This window comes from Gymnogyps californianus, chromosome 10, assembly GCF_018139145.2.
Source record: "Gymnogyps californianus isolate 813 chromosome 10, ASM1813914v2, whole genome shotgun sequence".
Classification (NCBI taxonomy): Eukaryota; Metazoa; Chordata; class Aves; order Accipitriformes; family Cathartidae; genus Gymnogyps; species Gymnogyps californianus.
In genome coordinates this window covers 974,222-996,395 of record NC_059480.1, presented here as the reverse complement: position 1 = coordinate 996,395, position 22,174 = coordinate 974,222, and the positions used below count along the sequence as shown (strand labels likewise).

At 41.2% G+C, this 22,174-nt stretch overlaps 1 protein-coding gene across 2 annotated transcripts in view; it reads left to right on the top strand.

Annotated features, from left to right (window-relative positions):
* Positions 1-22,174, top strand: part of RYK (receptor like tyrosine kinase) — a 65,349-nt gene that overhangs the window by 29,427 nt on the left and 13,748 nt on the right. Inside the window, exons 7-11 of one of the 2 annotated variants that reach the window (XM_050902274.1) lie at positions 621-725; positions 2,337-2,341; positions 4,236-4,361; positions 7,565-7,651; positions 21,899-21,968. In XM_050902274.1, coding sequence (XP_050758231.1) covers positions 621-725; positions 2,337-2,341; positions 4,236-4,361; positions 7,565-7,651; positions 21,899-21,968 — 393 coding nt within the window. The remainder of the gene's footprint in view (positions 1-620; positions 726-2,336; positions 2,342-4,235; positions 4,362-7,564; positions 7,652-21,898; positions 21,969-22,174) is intronic. The other variant, XM_050902273.1, reaches the window with a different exon arrangement.

Below are 22,174 nucleotides of genomic sequence, written 5' to 3'. Positions count from 1 at the left end.
GTACAGTGGTGTAGGGCAAACAACCGTTTGCAACAATGAACTAGGGAATGTCTTTTCGATATTTGCTCCAGCACAGGAACTAAAGGGCAGCAGGTAGAGCTAGCAGCTGGCATGCCCAGAGCAAGCAAGAGGAGATGACTCTGGCTGAAAAAGCGAGCTAAGCTTTGCAGGGTGTTACGGGTGCGTCTCGTTTGGCTCAGGCTACTGCTTTCAAACTTTCGTAGTCGTCGTTGATTGTCAGTGGGATGTTGGTACCATGAAACAAACACATACAAGTCTTCTCTGGAATATAATAGTTTTGTTGTTAATGGTATGACAGGGTGGTTCTTGCAATAAATGTTTTTTCACCTTGATTTTTCAAAAGTGCGGGGAAAAAATAGAACTTGAAAATAGAGCAAATTCTGCAAAACAAAAAGGAGGAAGTTGTTCACACTCAAAGGACAGAAGTGCTGAGATTTTTGAGTTACCTGAAATAGATTTTCATGTGTGAGAGACTTTTAAAATGCCATTCTTTCAAAGTCTAGCTTGGAAATCTTCTGGTTTTAACTTTGATAAGTTAGTTCTGAATTTATTACAGTGGCAAGCAGTCATGTTCATGTCCATTTTTTGTTTTAAAACAGCATTAGTGACAGCAGTAGCTCACAAGGTTTATCCCAACCTTCCACACAGACGACACAGTACTTGCGAGCTGACACGCCGAACAACGCAACGCCAGTAACCAGTAAGTGTTAATCTAATTACAGACCCTTGCAACAGACCCTCTTGGACACAGCTGGAGTATTTGGTGATAGGGATCACACCGATTTAGTATCAAGTAGAAGAGAAGAGCATGAATAATCTCCTGGCTCGGTCAGTTTGCCTCGAGTTCATGTGATGTGTGGTTTTATCCAGCCATGCCATAGTCAAGATTGAGGCCTCCTTAAGTACTGGGGCTCAGGAGTCTTCATGTGAGCACGATACTGTGTTTTGTCCGACGGGATATTCTCTCTGCACGTAGATCAGTCAGCCAGAAAGGCTTCACCGGTATCTGTGAAGCATCTGTTTTCTTAACACTGGAAAGACGCTGCCTTGCACAGTTCAAGCAGAGGGTGGTATAGAGCTGGAAGAGAAGACAGTAAGTGGAAGTATCTACCTAGCCCTAGGATCAGTTACTGAGTGGAAACCAAAGCAAGCGGTGTTATCAGCATGTGTTACTGATGGTTATGGTATTCTTTTCATCTTGTTGCTGCAACCTGCAATGGAAATGAATGGGGGGAAAAAGCTTTACAAGGGTGATATATTCATGATCTCTTTTTGTTTACAGCTTTGCTTGAAAGAACATGAAATAGTTAGAGAGCAGTGAATTAAAAGGAAGGGTGGCAGTGGTTTATACACTCTGTGATAGACTGATCTGGTAACTGATACTAGCTATGTTCTGTGTTAATTCTGTAACTACTGAAGGTATTTATTATCTGTGGAAAGTTCACTCCTCCAGTTATTGTCTGTCCTCTCTAGTGGAGGAATATCCCATGTAGCATCACTCAGGGAAGGGACTGTTCGGACGGTAGGGAAGCTGGACGGTGTAGGGACACACTTAGTGTGCAGTTCCTTGGCAGTTCAGTCGCATTGGACTGACCATGAGCCTTTCCCTTGTGCTGGCACTTACTCTGCTAGGCTGCAAGACAATTCAGGGAGCTGAGCCAGCCAAAAACTGACTTCTTTTGTGGAGTGATGGGTTTTTGGTTGACTCGGGTCTCTGAACTGGCTTGTAGCCTAACTGCATGAGCACCAAGATTGGCACTTAGAGGGTGCGGGTCTACATGACTGAGCATTGGAGGAAGGCAGGACTTAGCCCAAACTCCATTGGCTTAAGCTACTGCTGGAGAGCCTGCTTTAAAAGATCTAAAGTGAGGTAAGGGTTATATTACGAAGTGAGAAAAATGGGGGAGCCTGGCCAGAGGAACAAACTATCTTTCTGTTTGTCGTGGTTTAACCCCAGTCAGCAACTCAGCACCACGCAGCCGTTTCCCCCTCCCCCTCCCGGTGGGGTGAGGAGGAGGAAAGGAAAGGAAAAAAAAGTAAAACTCGTGGGTTGAGATAAGAACAGTTTAATAACCAAAGTAAAATATAATACTAACAATAGTAATAATGAAATATAATAATAATAGTAATGAAAAGGAATACAACAAAAAAAGGAAGGGGGGGAAAGGAAAAAAAAGTGATGCACAATGCAATTGCTCACCACCCGCTGACCGATGCCCAGTTAGTTCCTGAGCCGTGATCCGCGCCTCCTGGCCAACTCCCCCGTTTATATACTGGGCATGACGTTCCATGGTATGGAATACCCCTTTGGCTAGTTCGGGTTAGCTGCCCCGGCCATGCTCCCTCCCAGCTTCTTGCACACCTGCTTGCTGGCAGAGCATGGGAGACTGAAAAGTCCTTGGCTTAAGATAAGCGCTACTTAGCAACAACTAAAACATCGAGTGTTATCAACATCATTCTCACACTAAATCCAAAACCCAGCACTGTACCAGCTACTAAGAAGAGAGTTAACTCTATCCCAGCCGAAACCAGGACACTGTTAAACTCAAATTGCTGTTTTTCTCAGTAGAGTGGGAACTGCCAAGCTGAAATAGTACCCTGGCACTCCTGACCTTTTCAGAAAGTGTAAATTAAAGGGCTTCTGTTTTCATCTATTGCCACCAGTGATTTTCTCTTCCATAATGCTCAATAGAATCATAGAATCATTTAGGTTGGAAAAGACCTTTAAGATCATCCAGTTTTGTATTAATTACCTGAAGAGACTTCATTCAGCAATCTGAGTAGAAATGTCGATGTAGATCCATTATTTAGAGCTAGGTAAATAGAATGATTAATGACGAGATTTTTTTTTTTTAAAAGCAACCAATAAACCCCCGAAGTCTCTCCCATTGTCTTCTCATTGCACTTAGTAGTGATACTGACCATCCCAATTCATGAGGGAGCACTGCAGAAATGTCGTGATTGCTGTTCAGCCCTACTGTGTTTTCCTGTTTCCTCCCCACGCGTGGAAGCAGGTGTTTACCTAAGATTGAACTGCAACTGTGGGAAAGTTATGGCTTTCTTCTAAATTGTACTATAGCTCCCTAAAAAAAAAGGATCTCTTTTTGTCATCAGAGTTCATCTTTCCATTGCAAAGAGCAGCCTTTACAATTTATTTAGTAGAAGCATTAATTTAAAAATAAATACATAAAAAATATTAAAAAGTTCTCTTCCACAGAGTTTGGAAGAGACCTTAGCATGCAACTAATTCTTGAGCTGGTTTTCCCTCTTGCTACTCAAAGTCCATCCCCAGCCTTTTTATTTTCCGTCTCTTATCCCAGATCACGTTGTGCTGTTAATGTCCTATCAACCTCAGGTTTTTAGGTTGGCCCTCTGAGTGACACTGTTTGGTTAATTTGAATATGACCCCTGGAAACGCATTACTGAGCCTCTGGCAAAAGGGGAGAGGACCAAGCCCATAGTGAGGATTAAACCCTCCTCACCTTGACGAGCGTGGTAGCCACTATGCCTAAATGGCGCCTGTTTGCTCTGTTCAGTCCTTGTTGTTTCAGAATGTCTTTTACCTGTTTTGGGACGCCCCTGGTAGCGCAGGAAATGGTGAAAATGAATATAAGAAGAAGCAAGGTTGGATGCACGAAATAAACAGGAAGAACATTCTTAGTCCTCCCACAGTTGTATTAACTTTGTTTTCAGTAACATTTAAATTAAAAAAAAAAATCAAAGTAATTCTCAAGATTTCTCCAATAATTCATAAACTTGTACAAAAATATTCAGGTCTTTCTAACTATATTAGTGTATCTAGATGTCTAGATAGTGCCAGAAGAGGGCACTGGTGGTTTTGGTTATGTCCTCTAAGGCATCTTCCTCACTCCAGCGAGTCTTCTGAGTGTCTCTGACCGTAGTCTTTATTTCCTTGTTGTCAGGGCAGTGCAGTGTTGTGTTAATCAGCTTCAGTACGTAAGGAGTTTTGTTTGCTTGGTGTTAATAATGAGGCTTGATCACTTTTTCCCCGCAGCTTATTATATTCACATGACTTCTCTTGTGATTTTTGTTGTTTAATACTATAATCTTTTTAAGATTAATACATAATCTTTTTAAGTACATGCTGCTTGCGTGTCTTTATACCTGTAGGTGGTGCTGAGGTGAAGCAATGTGCTTGTGTTCTCATTATAAGGGTATTTATATTGGTTTGTTTGGCTCTGCTGGCTCCTCAGGTTATCCTACGTTACGGATAGAGAAGAATGATCTTAAAAGTGTCACTCTAATGGAAGCAAAAGCTAAAGTGAAGGACATAGCCATCTCCAGGGAGAGGATAACTCTAAAAGATGTGCTCCAAGAAGGTATTTAAAGGACTCGGATGCTTGTTGGCTACAACATGGTGTATATATATGTTTTGGGTTTGTTTTTTTATAGCTAGATTTTTCTGAAATTAATCATAGATGACGTTTCCAATCTTCATAACTTTGGTGGAGGAGAAGAATGATGAATGATGTTTGCATTTGGGGTGTGTGGGGGGTGGGGAAAGCAGTTTTCAGAATTCATTGGAACAGAGGAGCAACTAATAGTGCTCGGTAAATCATTCAGCTTGTCTGTCTTAATAATCTGGTCCTTTAAATAAAGGAAAGGCTTACATGGCTAAGGAATGAGGTAATCGGCTGGGGCTGTAAGTGACAAAGTAACTCACTTTTGTAAGTTACTGCAGGAGAGCTTCTCTTAACAAAAAAAAAATCAAAACAAAAAACCCAAAAGCACACAAAAACCAGATGTCTAAACTCATTGTCTCAATTTGATAGCTTCTGATTTGGAAATCTAATCAGCAGATGCAACGTTTACAGCTCTGCTGTGAAAAATTCAGAGATTACCTGATTCTTTTGTCTTGTTTAATGTTTACTTTGGAAGTGTTCGTGCACAATGTTAATTGGTTCTTGCTGATACTGAATTTGGGAAATAGGCTTAAATATTTAGGGGTTTTTGCCATCAGTCTTTACTGCTACAAGTTCAAGTCTGTGTTCCCTGAGCCTTATGAGAAATCAAACTTTCCAAAGCTAGAGATCCGAGATGCTTATCCTTTGGAGATAGAACTGCTAAATGCTTTGCATTACCGTCTGAAAAACAATGGGAGGATGCTAGCACTCCCCATTTAATGTATGCCTCTAAATCTCTAAGGAGGTAGCTTTGTGCTCAACTCCAATGTTGGTTCTGCAAAAAGCTTCCTTCGCACGCGGGACGTGCTTTGTGTTCCTTTGTACTCTCTGTTGCCTGTAGCTGTGATGTTAGGAGTCATCCGATGACTAGAAGTGACTCAGTGCCGCAGCTATGCTTCAGACGTTTAGCACCGAGTGACAGAGCTGCCCTATTCTGCGAGATGCCGCTTAAATGGCTGCTGAATACAGTGTGGACCCAGTTAATCCTGGGATCTTGTTTCTTGGCCTTCAGCTGTTATTTGAGTCTGTCAAAACCTTCAAAAATTAGTCGGAGGACTAGAAGACAGATCCTGATGAACAATCATCGATTTTAGTTCAGGATCGTAGCGGAGTTGAGCCTCTGTCATCTAAGAACAAAAGAGCTTCAGCAGGGAAGAAGCGAATAATAGAAATGTCTGCATAAAATTTTCAAGAATTCCTAAGTGCTGCCAAAGAAACTTAAACATATAATGAATCTCTGGCCAACATCTGTAAAATAAACTTCAAGTAGCTTCCATAACTTAACCTACTTAAACATTTTAATAATTTAGGAGATTATGGTTCTACTGTGGTGTAACCAGTTGGAAAACACAAAGCACCAGGTCTGAGAGTGCGCAAAGGAAGAGGGATCTGTAGGGGCCTTTTGTATCGCTGGGCTTGCGCAGCACCTGATTCTGAACCTGCTTCAAGCTCATCTTGTACTTAGATGTAAGACAAAAATGTAGGTGTCTTTAAAAGTTTCTAATGGAATAGCTATGCTTTAGCAAATGGAGCGGATGTTAACAGTAAGTGGACTTCTGCCATTTTCTGGTGAGGTAGAGAAATGGCTTAGATGCCCAGTCTGGAATACAAACAGCATAATCTGTAAAAAGCCCGGAGGAGAGTGGGGCAGAAGTAGCATATTCACAGTGCTGTCTCTAAATGTTATAGCACACCAGTGACATACAATTCCTGCTAAGATAGGAGTTTTCAGGGTACTGTTAAAAAAACAGCCAAAACAAGAAAACCCCAAACTGTGAACCATACAGGCGTGCTGTGTTACAGTCTTAGTATGTCTAGATATTGGACTGCATGAAAATTACTTTCTAGTCATAACTGCTTTTACGTGCTTCCCCATTCTTTTTAATTCCAGCACTTACAAATAGATAGATAGCTTGATACCATAACATGTTTCAGTACAAGATGCTATCTTCCCTTTTTCCCTTCCAATCTGTATACTGGAAATATGTATTTAAGGCACTTCCTTGATGTCTTCAAGAACCAAGATAGGGTTTTAGTTTACTGTTAAATAATTCATGCTGTATGTTTATGGTTGCCTTGTAGTCTCCTTAGTTAAACTGCTGCTTAGTGAGATTACAATTTGAAGACCTCTGTCTTGCAGGGTTTACTTGCAGTTCTGGGGTAGGTGATAGAAATGTTGCACTGTCCCTGTTCAGTATTTAGAAACCAAATGAGACCCACGGTTCATGCCAGAAGATGTACAACCAGGCTAAGGCAATCCTATCAAAGATCTTTCAACCTAATCAGACAGGACAAATCAATGGGAAAGGGAGGTAACATATGAATAGACTGCATGAAGATGATGCACACCTCGGTGCTACGGTAATAGCGTGACAGAAAAGTGTTGCCAGCCTGAGTTGTATAAAAAGTTAATTCTGTGTGTGTTACCACACTGCAGTTCTTACTCCAGCTGTTCAAAGTAGCTCCTCTTCCTGCAGTAGCATCATTAAAATTTTGTGAATGGAAAAATGTTGGAGACTGGAAAAAAACCCCAAACACACCCAACACCTTCCAGCTGAGGTGAAACATTTGAATAACATGATATTGTTTGGTGTTTTTTTTTTTTCCAAATTGTTCCATGTGTACTGGTTGGCTAAAACCAGTATTTCCCTGTGAACATTTCCAAAAAAATTTCATCTTTGTGAGAAATGTTTTGACTGGAGAATTCCAGACTGGCTGGATGAGAAAAGGATGGAGCTGGAGTTTTCAGTGCAGGCAGTTGACAAAGACCGAACTGCCACGAATAAGCCCATCATCCCGATTGATACTTAATTTAACTGGATTCTGCTGCTATCATTAGTTCACTCTCACGCTTGTCCCCCTAAGTTTTAATTATCTAAAACTTTCAGCATTTACTGCATATAGTTCGGAATCCACCTCATGCTGGAGAGGTGGTTGGGTTATATATTGTTGACTTAATAGGGCATTCAGGACTTATGCTTTAACTGCCATTGTTCCTAACTTTCTGCTGTAGCTGATACATTTTAACGTAGTGTCTTCTTAATAGATATTAAATTCTGTTAATGTTATCAGTGTATTTTAACCACATAATACTTTATAATTGTATGTTCTTTTCATAGGCACATTTGGGCGCATTTTCCACGGGATTCTAATAGAAGAAAAAGACCCCAGTAAAGAGAAACAAGTTTTTGTCAAAACTGTTAAAGGTATGTTTACATAAAGGAGTGTTTTTGTGTCTGGTTGTTTGGATTGTGGTGCATGCTGAGTGTATCAAATCTTGTCTTTAAAAACAAACCCCTCCTCCCCAAAATATGCAGATGGCTGCTGCTTAAAAAGCAGCAATTTGGATGCTGCCTTCAGCCAGAGAGAGCAGAAATCTTATATGGAAGAAAAATGCGTATGTTTTCTACCAGTGCCTTCAGTCATTGCGTCTTGAATACTTTCGCTTATTGTTCTTCTAAGTAAAAATTATATTTGTCTTTTTCCCCTAGCATGTCATTGTTCTTTCCATCCACAGCCTTTTCCCCTGCAAATTGCTGAAAAAGGCACCTGCAATGCATCTTAAAATCTTTTATAAACATGCGTGGCTGTACAAAAGATAGGACGTAGTTTCTGCCATCCTTAAAGTTTGCTACTGAAGCATGAGAATTATAATTTAGAACATAAGTTACACAAATAATAGCATCTTTGTTCAAGAAATACCTTGTTGGAGTCATTTAAATCGTGATAGGTAGACTTAAGAAATAACAAGGTAAGTACAGATGAAAACCATATTACATATATCCCACAAATATATATTACATATATCCTACATATTTCCCTTCCTCTACACTCATCATTGTAAGAGTTCTCTAGTAGCTCACAACAGTTTTGCTGAATTCCCTGTACAGTAGTTGCTTCACCAGTTATTTTTGTCATTTCAATTGGGTGTATTATTGCCTTTGGTTTTTCATTTTACAACGTCTTTTATTCTTTCTTAAAAAAAAAAATAATTAGGCTTCTATAAGAATTTCAACTTGTTTTAAATCTTCTTGCCTGGCTAGTAGTTTTTAAAGATACTAATTTTAAAGAGGAAGGTGGGAATTGGTGAAGCTGCTAAATTTTGTTGTTGTTGAATCTTTCTGCTACCCATTTATTCTGTGCCATTTTTAAGAAAAAGATATTGCTTAAAGCAACCTTCTATTATTCTTGGTATGTTTCTCCAACAATCAGATGCTTGTGATAATAAAAAAAAGTTTATGTGGAAAACCACTTAGAAAAAGATTCATGCTCGCTTCAAGGGGAGGAATTTCTTGAAGCCAACCTGATTTGGAATAAAAGTAGCTAAAAAAGGGGTCCCTGCTTCTTGAAACAGTCTGAAGTGGCAGCTTGGGATGGATGCTGTTGCATTCTTTAGCTGCACGTTGTTCTTGATTTAGGCCTAGCAGGATGGTGTGCTTTGGCAGCGAAGACAGGTCAGTGCCTGATACCATACCTGCTGCTCTAACAAAATATGTTGAACTTAAAAAGGTCCAACTTGTCAGTACTATGAGCCAGGTACCAGCAGTGAGTAATCAACACAGGCAGTGTGAAATTAGCCTCCTTGCCTGCCTAACAAATCCTTACCTCCTAATCAGCCTGGTACGGCTGAACTGTAAGGTGGGATGGGTACCAACAGTGAAGTATTGCTTTGTGGCAGCAGGAGCGTAACCTGTGAGTAATCTGTCTCAGCATCGAGTCAGCCAGCAGAGCTTGATCTGTGTTCTGGGAACAACTGTTCGTGTTTCTGCGAGTGGGATTCATGGAGGGCTGAGCAGTGAGAATTTGCTGCTGTCCCTTTTCCTGCTCTTTTCTCTTGCACGTCCTCGTGGGCGTTCCTAGATTCAGAGTGACAGTTACTCTCGTAGTCACAAGATACTTCCATTATTTCTTCAGGAGTGCCTCTGAGGTGGTACACTTTCCTTCTGTAGCACTTTTCCTCCCTGTTGACTCCAGAGAGGACTTCTGAAACGTAGATGTGGTGCCCCTTTGGAAGATGTTGGTAGCTACCATTTAACATGATGGTGGTAGCCAGAACTGTGTCTGCGGAAGTAGTCATAGCCTTAACAAAAGTAATGGTCCTCTTACATAAAGGCAAGTATTTTCTTGTAGTGAGTTCTAGCAAGAAGCACAGGAGTGTCCTTTATTTAAAAAAAAAAAAGTATGCTGCTTTCCAGTATTTTGGGAACTTTTCCTGAATTCTGCCCTCTTCTGTTGCCCCTCCCTGCCAAACAGTTCTGACTGTCATTTTGCTTTTATTTGATATAGTTTCCAAAAGACTTATCCCATATCACGCGAGCCTGGTGCTCCTCTGTGTTTGATAAGGCAGTCTAACTTGGGGCATCGTTCACCAGTGTTACCTTAATCTGTGATCCCCTTTGCTGCGTTGTTTGGTGGTTCTCTGCCTTGATTCAGAGTCAACAAATGCTGTGGCTCTTGTGAGCCCCAAAAATGTTGTGAGCTAGGGCAGTTTGACATCCGTACAGCACTACTCAAGCACGCTTACTTTTTATAGCATTGGATTAAATGACAACATATGTGAGAACAGATCTTAATTTAGCTGCCTCCCGTCACTGCTTATCTAATTGCTTTACCAAAATGGGGCTTCCAATCCACTCTTAAAGCCACATTTCTCCCTGCAGTGGCTTGTATCTTTGACACCGCACATCCTGATTTCTCTAGCCCTTCCCTTTGCAGTGAAAGATTTGCTGGCTGTGGTGAACTGGAGCATGGTCGTAAGGGAGTAATGGTATTCACATAACTGTTGTCCATAGAGAATTTCTCAGCTTTAAAAAGAATCTAGGTGGACAAAGTTTATAATAGATTTTGGTAATACTTGTCTGTGAAATAATACTGGTTTGGGCAGCAGAACATTGCTAGGAAAATAACTATAAACATCCCCACTTCTTACAGCAGTTCATTTGCAGTGCTAATACTAAGCGGCTTCGTCTCTTCGTACCCTGGCTGTGATAGCTGTGTGTGCAGCTGGGTCATGTAATAAGTTGGGAATTTGATCTGCTAGGAAAAAAAAAAAACCTGCAAAAATTCTCTCTTAACCCGACTTTTTCCTTGATCTCGTTCATTCTGTGACCACACACACTGCTGTTTTGGCACAAACACAGGAGTAGGGCAGGACCACAAAAGCGAGATGGGTATGAGAACTATTAAACTGACTTAAGTATCTCTGTTGCTGAAGGCAAGAAAGGAGCCTGAGGGTCATGGAAAAGAAACAAGGAAAAAAGGCTTTGTCTGTGTAGCTAAATTATCCACCCAAAAAAGTATGAGCTGCTCCAGAACTGTCTTGTTTTACCCAGTGGGGCACTCTGAAATTGCTAAAATAAAGTCCAGTGGTACCCTGACAGAAAATAATGGGGAGGGGGTGTGGGGTGTTTCAGATCTTCTGAAAAATGGGAGCTGAAATTCTTTCAGCAGATGCTGTGAGGAAGAATAACCTTCTTGAGAGGAAAAACACCTCTTTCTTCTCACCAGGATCAGAGCTTGAGAAACTTAAGACATTGCATTGGCTGTTTTGACATTTGGGTAGTTGCTATGGCTTTAAATCTGGAATTGCCAATAGAAGAAAGCCTTTGGAAGGAGAACACCTGGATGTGGCAAATATGATCAGTACACTTGTGCCCAAACTAGAATTTCATATTAGAGTCATAGAATCGTAATCATTTGGGTTGGAAGGGACCTTTAAAGACCATCTAGTCCAACCCCCCTGCCATGGGCAGGGACATCTTTCACTAGATCAGGTTCCTCAAAGCCCCATCCAACTTGACCTTGAACACTTCCAATGACGGGGCATCCACAACTTCTCTGGACAACCTGTTGCAGTGTCTCACCACCCTCACTGTAAAAAAAAAAAAAAAAAAAAAAAAAAAATCTTCCTTATGTCCAATCTAAATCTGCCCCTTTCAGTTTAAAACTGTTGCCCCTTGTCCTGTCACTACAGGCCATGATAAAAAGTCTCTCTCCGTCTTTCTTATAAACCCCTTTTAAGTATTGAAAGGCCACAATAAGGTCTCCCTGGAGCGTTTTCTTCTGCAGGCTGAACAACCTCAGCTCTCTCCAGCCTTTCTCCATAGCAGAGGTGTTCCAGCCCTCGGATCATTTTCACGGCCTTTCTCTGGACCTGCTCTAACAGGCCCCTGCTTTTCTGGTGCTGGGGACCCCAGAGCTGGATGCACTACTCCAGGTGGAGTCTCAGGAGGGCACAGTAGAGGTGGAGAATCACCTCCCTCAACCTGGAAGCTTTGTCTAGACATGACCTTAGTTGGTGCAGTTGTCTACCGTGTCACTGGATATAAGCCTTCACCCCTGCAGAACAGCACCAGTGTACTGGCATACAAGTGGCTTCGTGTTGGGTGTTACCGTTGCAAGCTGTATTCGTCATGGCAAGTTTGTGTTGTGCAGAGTGGTAAAGCTAGTGGAGTAAGTGATTATCCAACTGAACATGCCCAAGAAAGCCCAACAAGTAGTATACGTGCGACTGGAAGGCTTCCTTGTGCCCTGGACAGCTCAGGTATGTTGGCTTTTAGGAGAAGACCTCTGCTGTACTAGGAAAGGTGTCAAAGAAGGGTTATTGTGCCATTCAAGTAATGGTTTCTGAATACTGCGCATTAGGAAAACCTGTGAAGAAAGGTCAGGCCATAGATACAACAGCAGGTGCCTGTCATACTGGATCTCTTCTTTCTTGTGTTCCTCCTTCAGTTGTTAGTGTATTATAGGATCCGTAACCTTTCAAGATGGGTTATTTCTAATAATGTGGACAGAGGAGAATGTGCTGTCAGTTTTCTCATTTCATATCCCGGAGACGATGAATGTTGTGGCTGACATGCTCATCAGACAATAGTTAGATCTGTGAGTATTTCCTGCTCTGAGAGGAGTGTGTTTGCAGCCTTGTCAGTTTGCCTCTTTCCTACCTTCTTATCTCTCCTTGGGGTTGATCCTTTTCCCCAAAGGATCAAAAAGGAAAGACGGTTGATTGATTACGGCAGTAGCCGCAGCAGCCCTTCCCACTTTCCTTCCCTGATGTTTTCTAGCCCTCTGGTAAGGTGTTGAGCATTACTATAAACCAGGAGAGTGCTAACTGAACTCAAGAAGCCTTCATTTTTCTGAACTTAGTGCTTGTTCTCCCTTCTGAAGTGATCTGCTGTTAAAGGAATTGGTAATACATAAAAACTGAGAAGGCCTGGACCTGCCTACCTTTGTCCTGAGAAACCCTTTTAAGTGAAAGAGGCCATTCAGAGAGTGTGTGAGACTAGTTTCCAGGAATGTATTGTATTCTCCATTTTCTCAAGCTGGGATTGACCTATTAGGTCAGACTCTCAAAGGGCAAGTTTGATCCTAATAAAGCCACATCAGTGCAGGAGGCAAATAGATTGGAGTTTGCTTGCTTAGCATTATTTGACTGGTTTCTCCTACGCCACAGAATTTGTCTCGGATCTTTCATCTGAACCGTTCATTAAGTCGTTGAAGTACTTTTCAACTGACTCAGTGATTACTTGTTCCGTAGCTTGTAAATTGATATGACTGAAAAGTTGGAGACACTTCTCTTGAAATCTCAACGCCACATCTTTTGTAAAGATACAGTCTGAAGGCAGAATTCATCCCTGAGTGCCAGAAGTTCACTCCAGATCCCTTAGAAGAGGTTTTCCTTTCACCTAACTGTAGTGCACTCCAGAGAAAAGTTGTAACATGCCCTGGGTAGTGACAAAGCTTCTACCTGCATGTTCATGAAATACATTAATTTATAATGGTTTTTTTAATGCTGTATCATCTAACGCTTTAGAGTGCGTCTGGATGCCCGAGTCTTTCATTATGTGCAGTGCTCTCTGCCAAAGAGGAGAGCTTGAAAGAAAAAAATGGGTATCAGGTGGCAAAATTAGAGACAGCTTTCTGGAAGCTCTAATAACTTTGGGAGTACAAAGATCACAAGCCCGGGGCAAAAGGTGTCACTTGTTTGTCCTTCCTCTAGATCCTTAGTGTTGGACATCCAGTTGGTCTTTTCTGTTTGCAGTTTACAGTTTCACTGTGTATTAATTTCCTAGTCATCGTCATAAAAGTTTTAGTTTCTTTCACATTTAGACTTTTCTATGGATAATTCGCCTTCGTCCTTTCTTTAAAGGGACATTGATGAAGATGAAGGATGTGTGTCTCATTACCAATAAGAACAAGGATATGTTATCTGTACTATATTTGGGATATTGGAATCGGTGGATCAACACAGCCTGAATAAGTTCTTTGTTAGAAAGATGAGAGACTTAGTTGGCATTTGCTTTCTTCATTGTGTTTCTTACTCTACAGTAGAATTGTTTTATGACGTTGTAATGCTTCACTTTCCGATGGGTGGTTTCCAGCCACTCTCAACTTTGGGAAGTGTCTCGGTTGGCATGTTTCTCAAAGCTGGCATTGCATCTCTTGCCAGGGATTGACAGATCTATTCTGCCTTTATATGGCATGTTAATAGACTTTCTTGTGAATCTTCTAGATCATCTTACGTCAGAAGAGGAAGAAAACACACAGTTTTCACCTTTGATTTAAAGAACACATTGTTTAATGGTGCTTTTCCTGTGAAGGAGAAAATTCTTTGCAGAACAAATGGAATTGTATTATTCCAGGAACATACACAGTGAGTTTGAGTTGTGCAGAGCCCTGACTCATTTAGTACGTTCTGGCCAAGGTACATTTTTGTTAAAAACAACCGATCGTGCTGTTCAAGATAACCTGACTGCTTCCATTTCATTTTCTAACCACTTAAAATTTTTCTTATGTACAAGGAAGGAGTGTTTGAAAACAAACCACCCATGAAAAGCACTGGAAACAAAGTCATAGTGTAAGTGAAGATTAACTCTTAAGACTTCATCATTTTGTTAACTTTAACAAAGCTTTGAGTTTTGTTCATATCACCGTAGGTCACGAAAGGACTCTTTCAGCACTCTTGGCTACCTCCAACATTATACTTCTTAAAACTTTTATTTATTGTTAATTTAAGATGGGATGCTCAAAGTGCACCCACACAGACAATACGGATCATGATGCCGTAATGGAAGCCTTGGAGAAGGACCTTACCGTGAGTTCATCTGGTACATCTCAGGACTGCAGCTGCCTTCGGAGTATTTGTAGTACACAAGACTTTTCTAGTATGAGTCAAAACATGCGCTTTGCAGTGCAAGTTTGTGTTGAGTTGTAGATATGAGGAAACCTGTTAGATGTTAAATGTTGTATGTTCAAGTAAGTGGGACTTAACTGTCCGTAGCGTGCAGACCTGTTACTGCCTTCATTCGTGTGATGTCTGTTTTGGCCTGCTTATGACCTAGCCGAGTGCAAATTGGTGACCCTTTAGGACTTCTTTAGTACATTTAGAAGGTGTAGGAATAGAGATCCTGAGAACTTAGGCTATGCAAAGCAGGGGAAACCAAAAGGCATAGTTAGGTGAGTTAAGTGTTTGTAGTAAGCTTTGGGTTAACCAAGTCGAAGGGTTTCTTGTTCATGGTAGACATAATATATCGCAACCTGGAGCATACGTGGTTGTTCCCAAGGTACCGTTTTTAAATTGCATTGACTTTACATTTCTGGGCAGTTCATTCTTAAAAGCACTGCCTTGTGAAAATATTTATAAGTTTAAGTTCATGCCTTAAATGTACAGTATTTAAGTTAATTGTTAGAGGTATTTAATCTCCCAAAATCAGAGTACAAGATCCTGCTTCTGTAGAAGAAAGTTTATGACAAAAAAAACTCCATAAGAGAGCTGCTTCTAGTCTGAGTTAAATTCTTAAGCGTCTTTGTAAAGGAAGATACTTGAATTTAAAGAATTAGGGAAAAGTAGCAAATTTCTGAATATCAACTTAAAAATGCACTGTATTTGTCATTCAGTCCTAGCTTATTAAGAAAGTATCCTCAGACCTAAAATAGTACAACATACATTAAAAAAATATTCAGTAGGAGCTCTCAGAGGCTGATGTCCAAAGCGCTGTGATACTTAAAGATTTACTGTTCCATATGCTTCTGCAGGAAAAAAATTCATAATCTGCAGTACACTTTCATTTACATACAGATAAAATCCCTACTTGTATTTCAGTTTTGTTAGCTGCTGCCCTTTAGCAGTTGATAGACTTTGAAACATTAAATCAGTTATATGTCTCTCCCCTAGTTTCACTTCACATTTACTTACACTTTCAGCTTCGTTTTAAGTTACATGGATCACTGAGCAAAGAGCCTTTTACTTGTTGCTATTTGCTGCTGCTACTTGGATTCTAGTATTGTTATGTAGGGAAATAGCAGTACCCCCAAATCATACTTCTCCCTGCCCTTTTTCTGTGGTTTGAAACTGCATGTGCATTTGTAATGTAGGAAAACCAGAACAGCATTCCCTGTTTTAGCAGTATCATGTTGAATCACTTCCAGAATACACTAAAATTAGGCTTGAATTTGAAAATATGAACTGCGTTGCTTTGGAAAATAAACTTGTGCAGTTGTGGTGTGGAAACAAACATTTCAATATAAATAGCCTTGGTATTAAGATTGGAGAAGTCCTGCTCTATTGAAATTTTTACAAGACTTAAGCATAGTGTCCGATGTTGTAACCTCCTTACGTTGTCATTTGTGCATGTATGCCTTAACATATGGAAGATTTGAATTCTGTAGGATGCATGGTTGCCTTGTAAAGCAGATAGACATTGATGCGTGAAAGTATAGCCGTTACCTGAATGCCTCTGCAGCCATCTAGACTTGCACGTGCAGTAGAGCGGCTGAACAGGAGCAAGGTGTTTTTCCTTCACTTCCGTGGTAGGCAGAAAGCAATCGGATGTGCTGCTGGCTTCCACGGTAACTTGTCGCTGTCTAACTGTTAGGGCCTCTTGAAGTTGTAAAGCATAAATATTTTTGTGCGTGTACTTTCCCTTCTACCTGCGAAAAAGCAGATTGGATCATGACTACTTGCATTCCTTAAGCAGTTCATCCTTCTATTGAAGGCAAGTTCTGAAAACGTCTGCTAGGAGCATAAAAAATGTCATGTACAACAGGCGTGAACTCAGGATAGTCTTTGAGTGTTGGATTTCTTCCAAAAACCGAAGACTTGTGTAGAAGGGTTAAAGCAGTATTCAGGCATGTATTCTCTTTGAACTAGGATTGAATTCTGCCTTGGGGGAAACTTTACATAATGAATTGCTATGCAGAAGCAGCAGTAATTAAAAAGGATGTGTTGATACTGGGAGCATTTCTTACCTGAAGCTGAACATTTAGGGCAGTTCTAGTACCACATTCTCAATTCCTGTGGACGCAGTCTGTAACCGTTGTGCCTGCCTGCCTGTATGCCTTTCCCCCTTCAATAACTTGAGCTTGTGGACTTTGTCACAGTATATTTGGCAAGGCCCACAAGTCTGAAAGATAATAGGCGTAATAGAAGCTTTGTGAAAACAGGTAGCCATATAGAAAATGGGTTGTGTAAGTGTTCTGATGTCGGGGAATACTAGCTTGCAATATGACACAGAAGGAAGTTCGCGTGGGAACAAGACGTTACAAATGGTCCAAAGGTGAGAAAAGCTTCAGGTAAAACATCTTTTTAAGTATTGCTGTCAGGAAACGTGTTTATCGGAAGCCTTAGACTTCCTAGCTGTAGTGTTTGTGGAGCTGCTTCTGATAGGAGTGCTGAAAGAAATTGCTGTGTGTTACTGCCCGTAGTAGGCTATGAAGGGCTCTGGAATGACTTATTTCAATTTTGAAACCTTTGGTTATATTGCTTTTAAGATTCTGCTTTGTCTGAAGAAACAGATTTCAGTGACCGTGCTACATGCTAAGGTCTTTAAGTTGTAATGCTGTGCTTTGCTATTTTGAGATTCTAGGAGGTCTGACTTAAAATGTTATTCTTGAAAGCCATCCAGCTAATCGGGTAACCCACTGCAATATCCAGGTAATTGCTGCTTTTCACCTCTGGTAAGTAATTTGAGGTGTGGAGTGACTCTTTTCTAATATGCTACCACCTAGTGAACGTAGAGCATGATGCTCTGCAGTTGTTACGAGTGCCCAGTCTCGGAGCAAGCAAATCGCTGCAATGTTAGTGTCATCGCAAAACTTCCCAGAGATTTTTTTTTTTGCGTGAGTTACAATGATTCACGTGATTGAGTGATGATGAACAAAGATTTTAAAATGCAGTTTTGCAGATGGACTTTGAGAAGTTGGTAAAAATCAAATAGGTGCTCTTTCTCCCCGTGAACCAGGAAGGGCCTCGGCGCATATCTCACTTGCCAGAATTGTGTGGAGAGATTAGCCTCTTATATAAAAATAGTAGTGCCAAGAGCCCCATTGTGCCTGGCTATATACAAATAACGTAATATCATGAGATAAACTTGCAGCCATATCAAAGCTTCTTGAAATCCTAGCTTGTTCTTGCTCTGTGCCTTAGGGTAGACATTCACAGCCAGGCTCTTGGCACAGAAAGGGTAAAGCCAGTGCTTTAAAAGCATCTTCCTAGTTCTGGACTGCATTTACATTTATCTCAAATAGTCTTGTTTTTAAGCACCTTCTGAAAGTTGGACCTTTTTGGTCCTAATTGAACATCTAGAATTACTACTGGGTATTAAATCTGTCTCTTAACTCATGTGACCTGAAGTCTTTACTGTTCAGTTACTCAGCTGTTGGTGCATGGTAGCCTTGTGAAAATAGATGATGCTCTTTCAGAGCTGAGAAGCACTGACCTGGCTACACCTCATGATCATCGGGCTGCAGCTGCATGAGTTGTTGAGCACTGACGTATTCTTAATCACAAATAGTGTTAATATCTGAGAGGGAAGTTTTAGCTTTTTTTAGGACTTTGAAGAAGTTGTGCAACAAGCCCTTGTTGCCTTGCCCTGGAGTGTTTGACTCGAGGCTCTTTCCTGATGCACAGATTTAATACATGGGAGACTACGGTCTCCTCTGTCATGGCTTTAAGTTGCTATTCTAATTTAAGAGGTTTCTGGCTCTGTGGGAGGCTTTCCCCCCATTCCCCCCTCTTCAGCTGCGTGTGTGGCTGTGTTCATATCAAATGACTTCACGGATCCGGTACAGAAAAAACGAGCCGCAGAAGCCTGTGGGCATTCTTGCGTGTTTGACAAGATCATTCCCCAGGTCTCGTTTTGTGTGGCTACACAAATAATTCTGTGAATAAAATGCCCACGTGTGTATGCTTACATGTAATGCTTAGAGATTTGATATATGGTTTCGGTACAGGATTACACTTTCGCCCAGGCAGGAAAATGAAATCTGTAGGATTCACCTTAGTATGTCCTCGTAAAAACGTCTCACCAAGCTGGAATCGCTGGGACCACGGCTGTCGCTGGCTTTGCTCTGGGACCACAGCTGTCGCTGGCTTTGCTCTGGGACTGCGTATTTCTCGTATTAAAGCCAGAAATGGTGTGGATTTTTTTGATTGCTCTTAAGGGTTTTCAGTGCAGGACGGTCAGATTCACTAGGTCCTCTACAACAAAATGTGTTATTGCCAAAATCACCTTCTTCCTAATCTATGAAGACCTGTCTGTTGGATGCTCAAAAGTGGTTGTAATCTAAATGTGACAGCGTTTGTTTAAATGTACTTTTTGTTGTGTAACTAAAGAAAATGGCCTTAAAAGGAAGTCTAATTGCAGTGGGGACTGTTGCAGTAGCATTATTTTGGTATTTTTTTACCCCCTTATGACTAGAATCACTCAAAGAAGTGGTGATTTATATTCTGTTTTGAATTATATCTAGTACAAAACCACAATAATCAAATTGTGTGGTGGTTCTAAATTGGCACCGGTCTAAGCTAGAGGAGGATTAGCCTTGTACTGCTATTGTTTGTTCTGAGCATGTTGAATTTGTTGGTGTTGTGTAAGTTTTCCATACAGAAAACAAGGAAATAATATTGATAAGAAAACACAATACGGATGCTGGGACTGTTTCACAAGATAAGATTTAGATTTCCGTATATACTTGAACGGGAGTCAATCATCCTTTTGGGTGCTCAGTGACTATAGCGTAGTGTCTCCGAGCTGAAAGAAAACAATGAAACACAACAGTGACCTGCTGAAAAACACCCTGTGTGATGGAAAGGGAAAGGCATTGGCAGAAGTGTCGTCTCTGACAGTGAAGAGATGAATAGGTGCGTTGTCCGAACCAGATTAACTCGTTCTGTAGATTTTTAAAGCCAGTCTGAAATAGTCTCTGATTTAGAGCTTCGAATTATTGCATGGTGGCTCTTATAATTAAAAGCAAGCACAGGGCCAAAGAGTGTATAAGCGAGTTAATGTCGTATGCTGGGTTGAAGAGGTTGTGGTCTTTGAGTTCTAGTAATGAATGCGTTTAAACCTGAAGCTGTGTACTAGTAGCCTGCTGGCAGTTCCTCTAGCTTCTTATAATATGCTTTTACACCTCTATTTTTAATGCTTCTTGCCCTCTATAACAGTTGGATGATTCAGCCATTCATGCCTATATAACTTCATTTTAATCTGGTGTCTTGGTTTTTCTTACTTGTTTACAAGCCTTTTGAAGTCTGTCTCCTACGTATCAAATTCATCACATATAAAACACTTGAGTGCTCTTGCTGCACAGTAGGTGGGACCTTCTCTTTCTCTTGCCTCTGTGTGTTGGAGTACAAACTAGAGGCTTCAGCTGACCATTACTTACATGTCTCCTGCACTGCAAGAACCTGTTCATACCCTCCCCCCGTACGTACTTGTTATCAAATACAAGGAAATGCAATGTTTTGATGCATCCCATAACATACTGCAGCCATGAGTGTCACGAATCTAATAGCACCTCTGTGTCTGGACTTCTCTAGAGCGCTATGTTTTGGCTTTTGGTGGTCTTGGTCCTTCCAGCCTGTACAGGCTCTAGGCAGTGATGCTCTTTAGGGGTTTCTAAGCATGCTCAGGGTTCAGTGCCTCTGGCTGGGACCTGTATCTGCATTTATAAGCTCCATTTCCTGATCTCCTCCTTTTTTAGTGCCTGTATGCTTTTGGGAAGGCATGCCTCCTTTTTAATCTTCTCTGAGCTGAGGTGGTAAAGCAGCCTTTGAAGTAGTTTGCCTTGGGATATCATTCCTTTCCCTGACTTAAGGGAATTTTCTCAATCCAGCTGATGTTTTGGGGCTCACAGGTTCTTGAGTTGCATGATTTCTCTTTTGATGAACCCTTCTTAGGCAGGAGCTGTGTTGTGCCTGAAGCTGTCTCCGCTGCCAGCGGATCTGGAAAGCTAAATGCCAATTTGTGTATTATGGCTAGAGCCTATCTATTTAGCTTGCCATTGCCGTGAGGGGGAGGCCAGGCTCTCTCTCTGGGCTTTGTGCTTTCTTTCCCTACCTTGTGCTCATCTGCACTGACCACGTTCACCACTCTTAACTCCATCAAAAGTCATGTTTTCTTTTGCAGGGTTAAAGTTCAGTTAGGAAAGGGTGTCGGAGCTTGTGCAGGGAGGGGAGGGTAAGACCATGAAGAAGGTAAAAGAGCAGATGAGTTCTCTCCTCTTCCTCCCAGGGCAGTAAAATGTTGGTTTGACTCATCTGTAATATGTAAATTCATCCTAATGCAGCAAGGAAAACTGATTGGCCTCTGCTGGGCTCTCTCCTGTGCTAGCTTGTTGCCCAGGCACACCGGTACTAGTTCTAGCACGAAGGAGGGACAGAAAATGCACCCAGGTATGAGGAGGGTGGGATTGTGAGAGCTCTGATTTACATCATGTTAAGCTTCCCTGTTGCTTTTTGCTACCGGGGGGCGGGGGGGAAACAAACACAAAAATATTTTTGGGAAGGGGTTACAGGCAACACTTCTGCTTCTGCCTAGTAGATGTTCTGATTGCTGTGGGTTACTGGAGTTACCACAGATGCTTGAATTTTAGCTGGCAGCAGTTATATTTTGGTTTTTTTTCCCCCTTGAAAGGTGGGGAAGAGAACAGCAAACATTTCTAAGGTCACCAAGAGTCAAGTGTTTCAAGTAGAGAGCAGTAAATAAGTAAATCTAGAAATAAATGGTCTCCATCAGTGTGGAAGTGATCTGCAGAAGCCTATACTGGTAATTGAACCGGTGTCTCCTGAGCACTTCTTCGGTGCTTTTGGGAAACGCATGGCATGCTCCCCTTCTTCCAGCAGCACCGACCCCGTGTGCAGGATGTGACCCACGCTGCCCAGTGCAGGCAGCTCATGCCTGCCCAGAAGCTGTCAGGAAGTGGCAAAAGTACAGTCTGTCAGCACCTGGAGTGTGTTTTATTTCCTTTTTCGGCTTCACCCCGTTTGTTTAAGCAGAAATATGCCTAAGAACTTGGCTTACTCGTTTGGGGTTTTTTAAATTCCATTTTAAAAAGTAGGCAAACACATTCTGTTTGTGCTCAAATGACCTCAACTGACTTGCGAATCTGGACCGAATTTTAATTAATATGTTGATTTGTTTCCAAAGTTATATCTGCGGTTCCTTTTTTTTTATTAGATCAAGCCTCAGAGGTACAGGTGACAATGATGCTGACTGAAAGCTGTAAACTCAGAGGACTTCATCACAGGTAAGCTAAGCAGTGTTTATAAGCAAAACTGTATCTGTATGAGCTGAAAGTACTTGTGCTTAAAGCTCCCTAGGGGGAGAGGAAACAATTTCTTCAGAATTCAGCAACATTTTGTATGTTTGAAATATTTTTTAAGCCATAAAGAGCTGAAACTATTTCTATGTCACTTTAAAATACCGACTTCTAGATATGCTTCTTATTGCAAA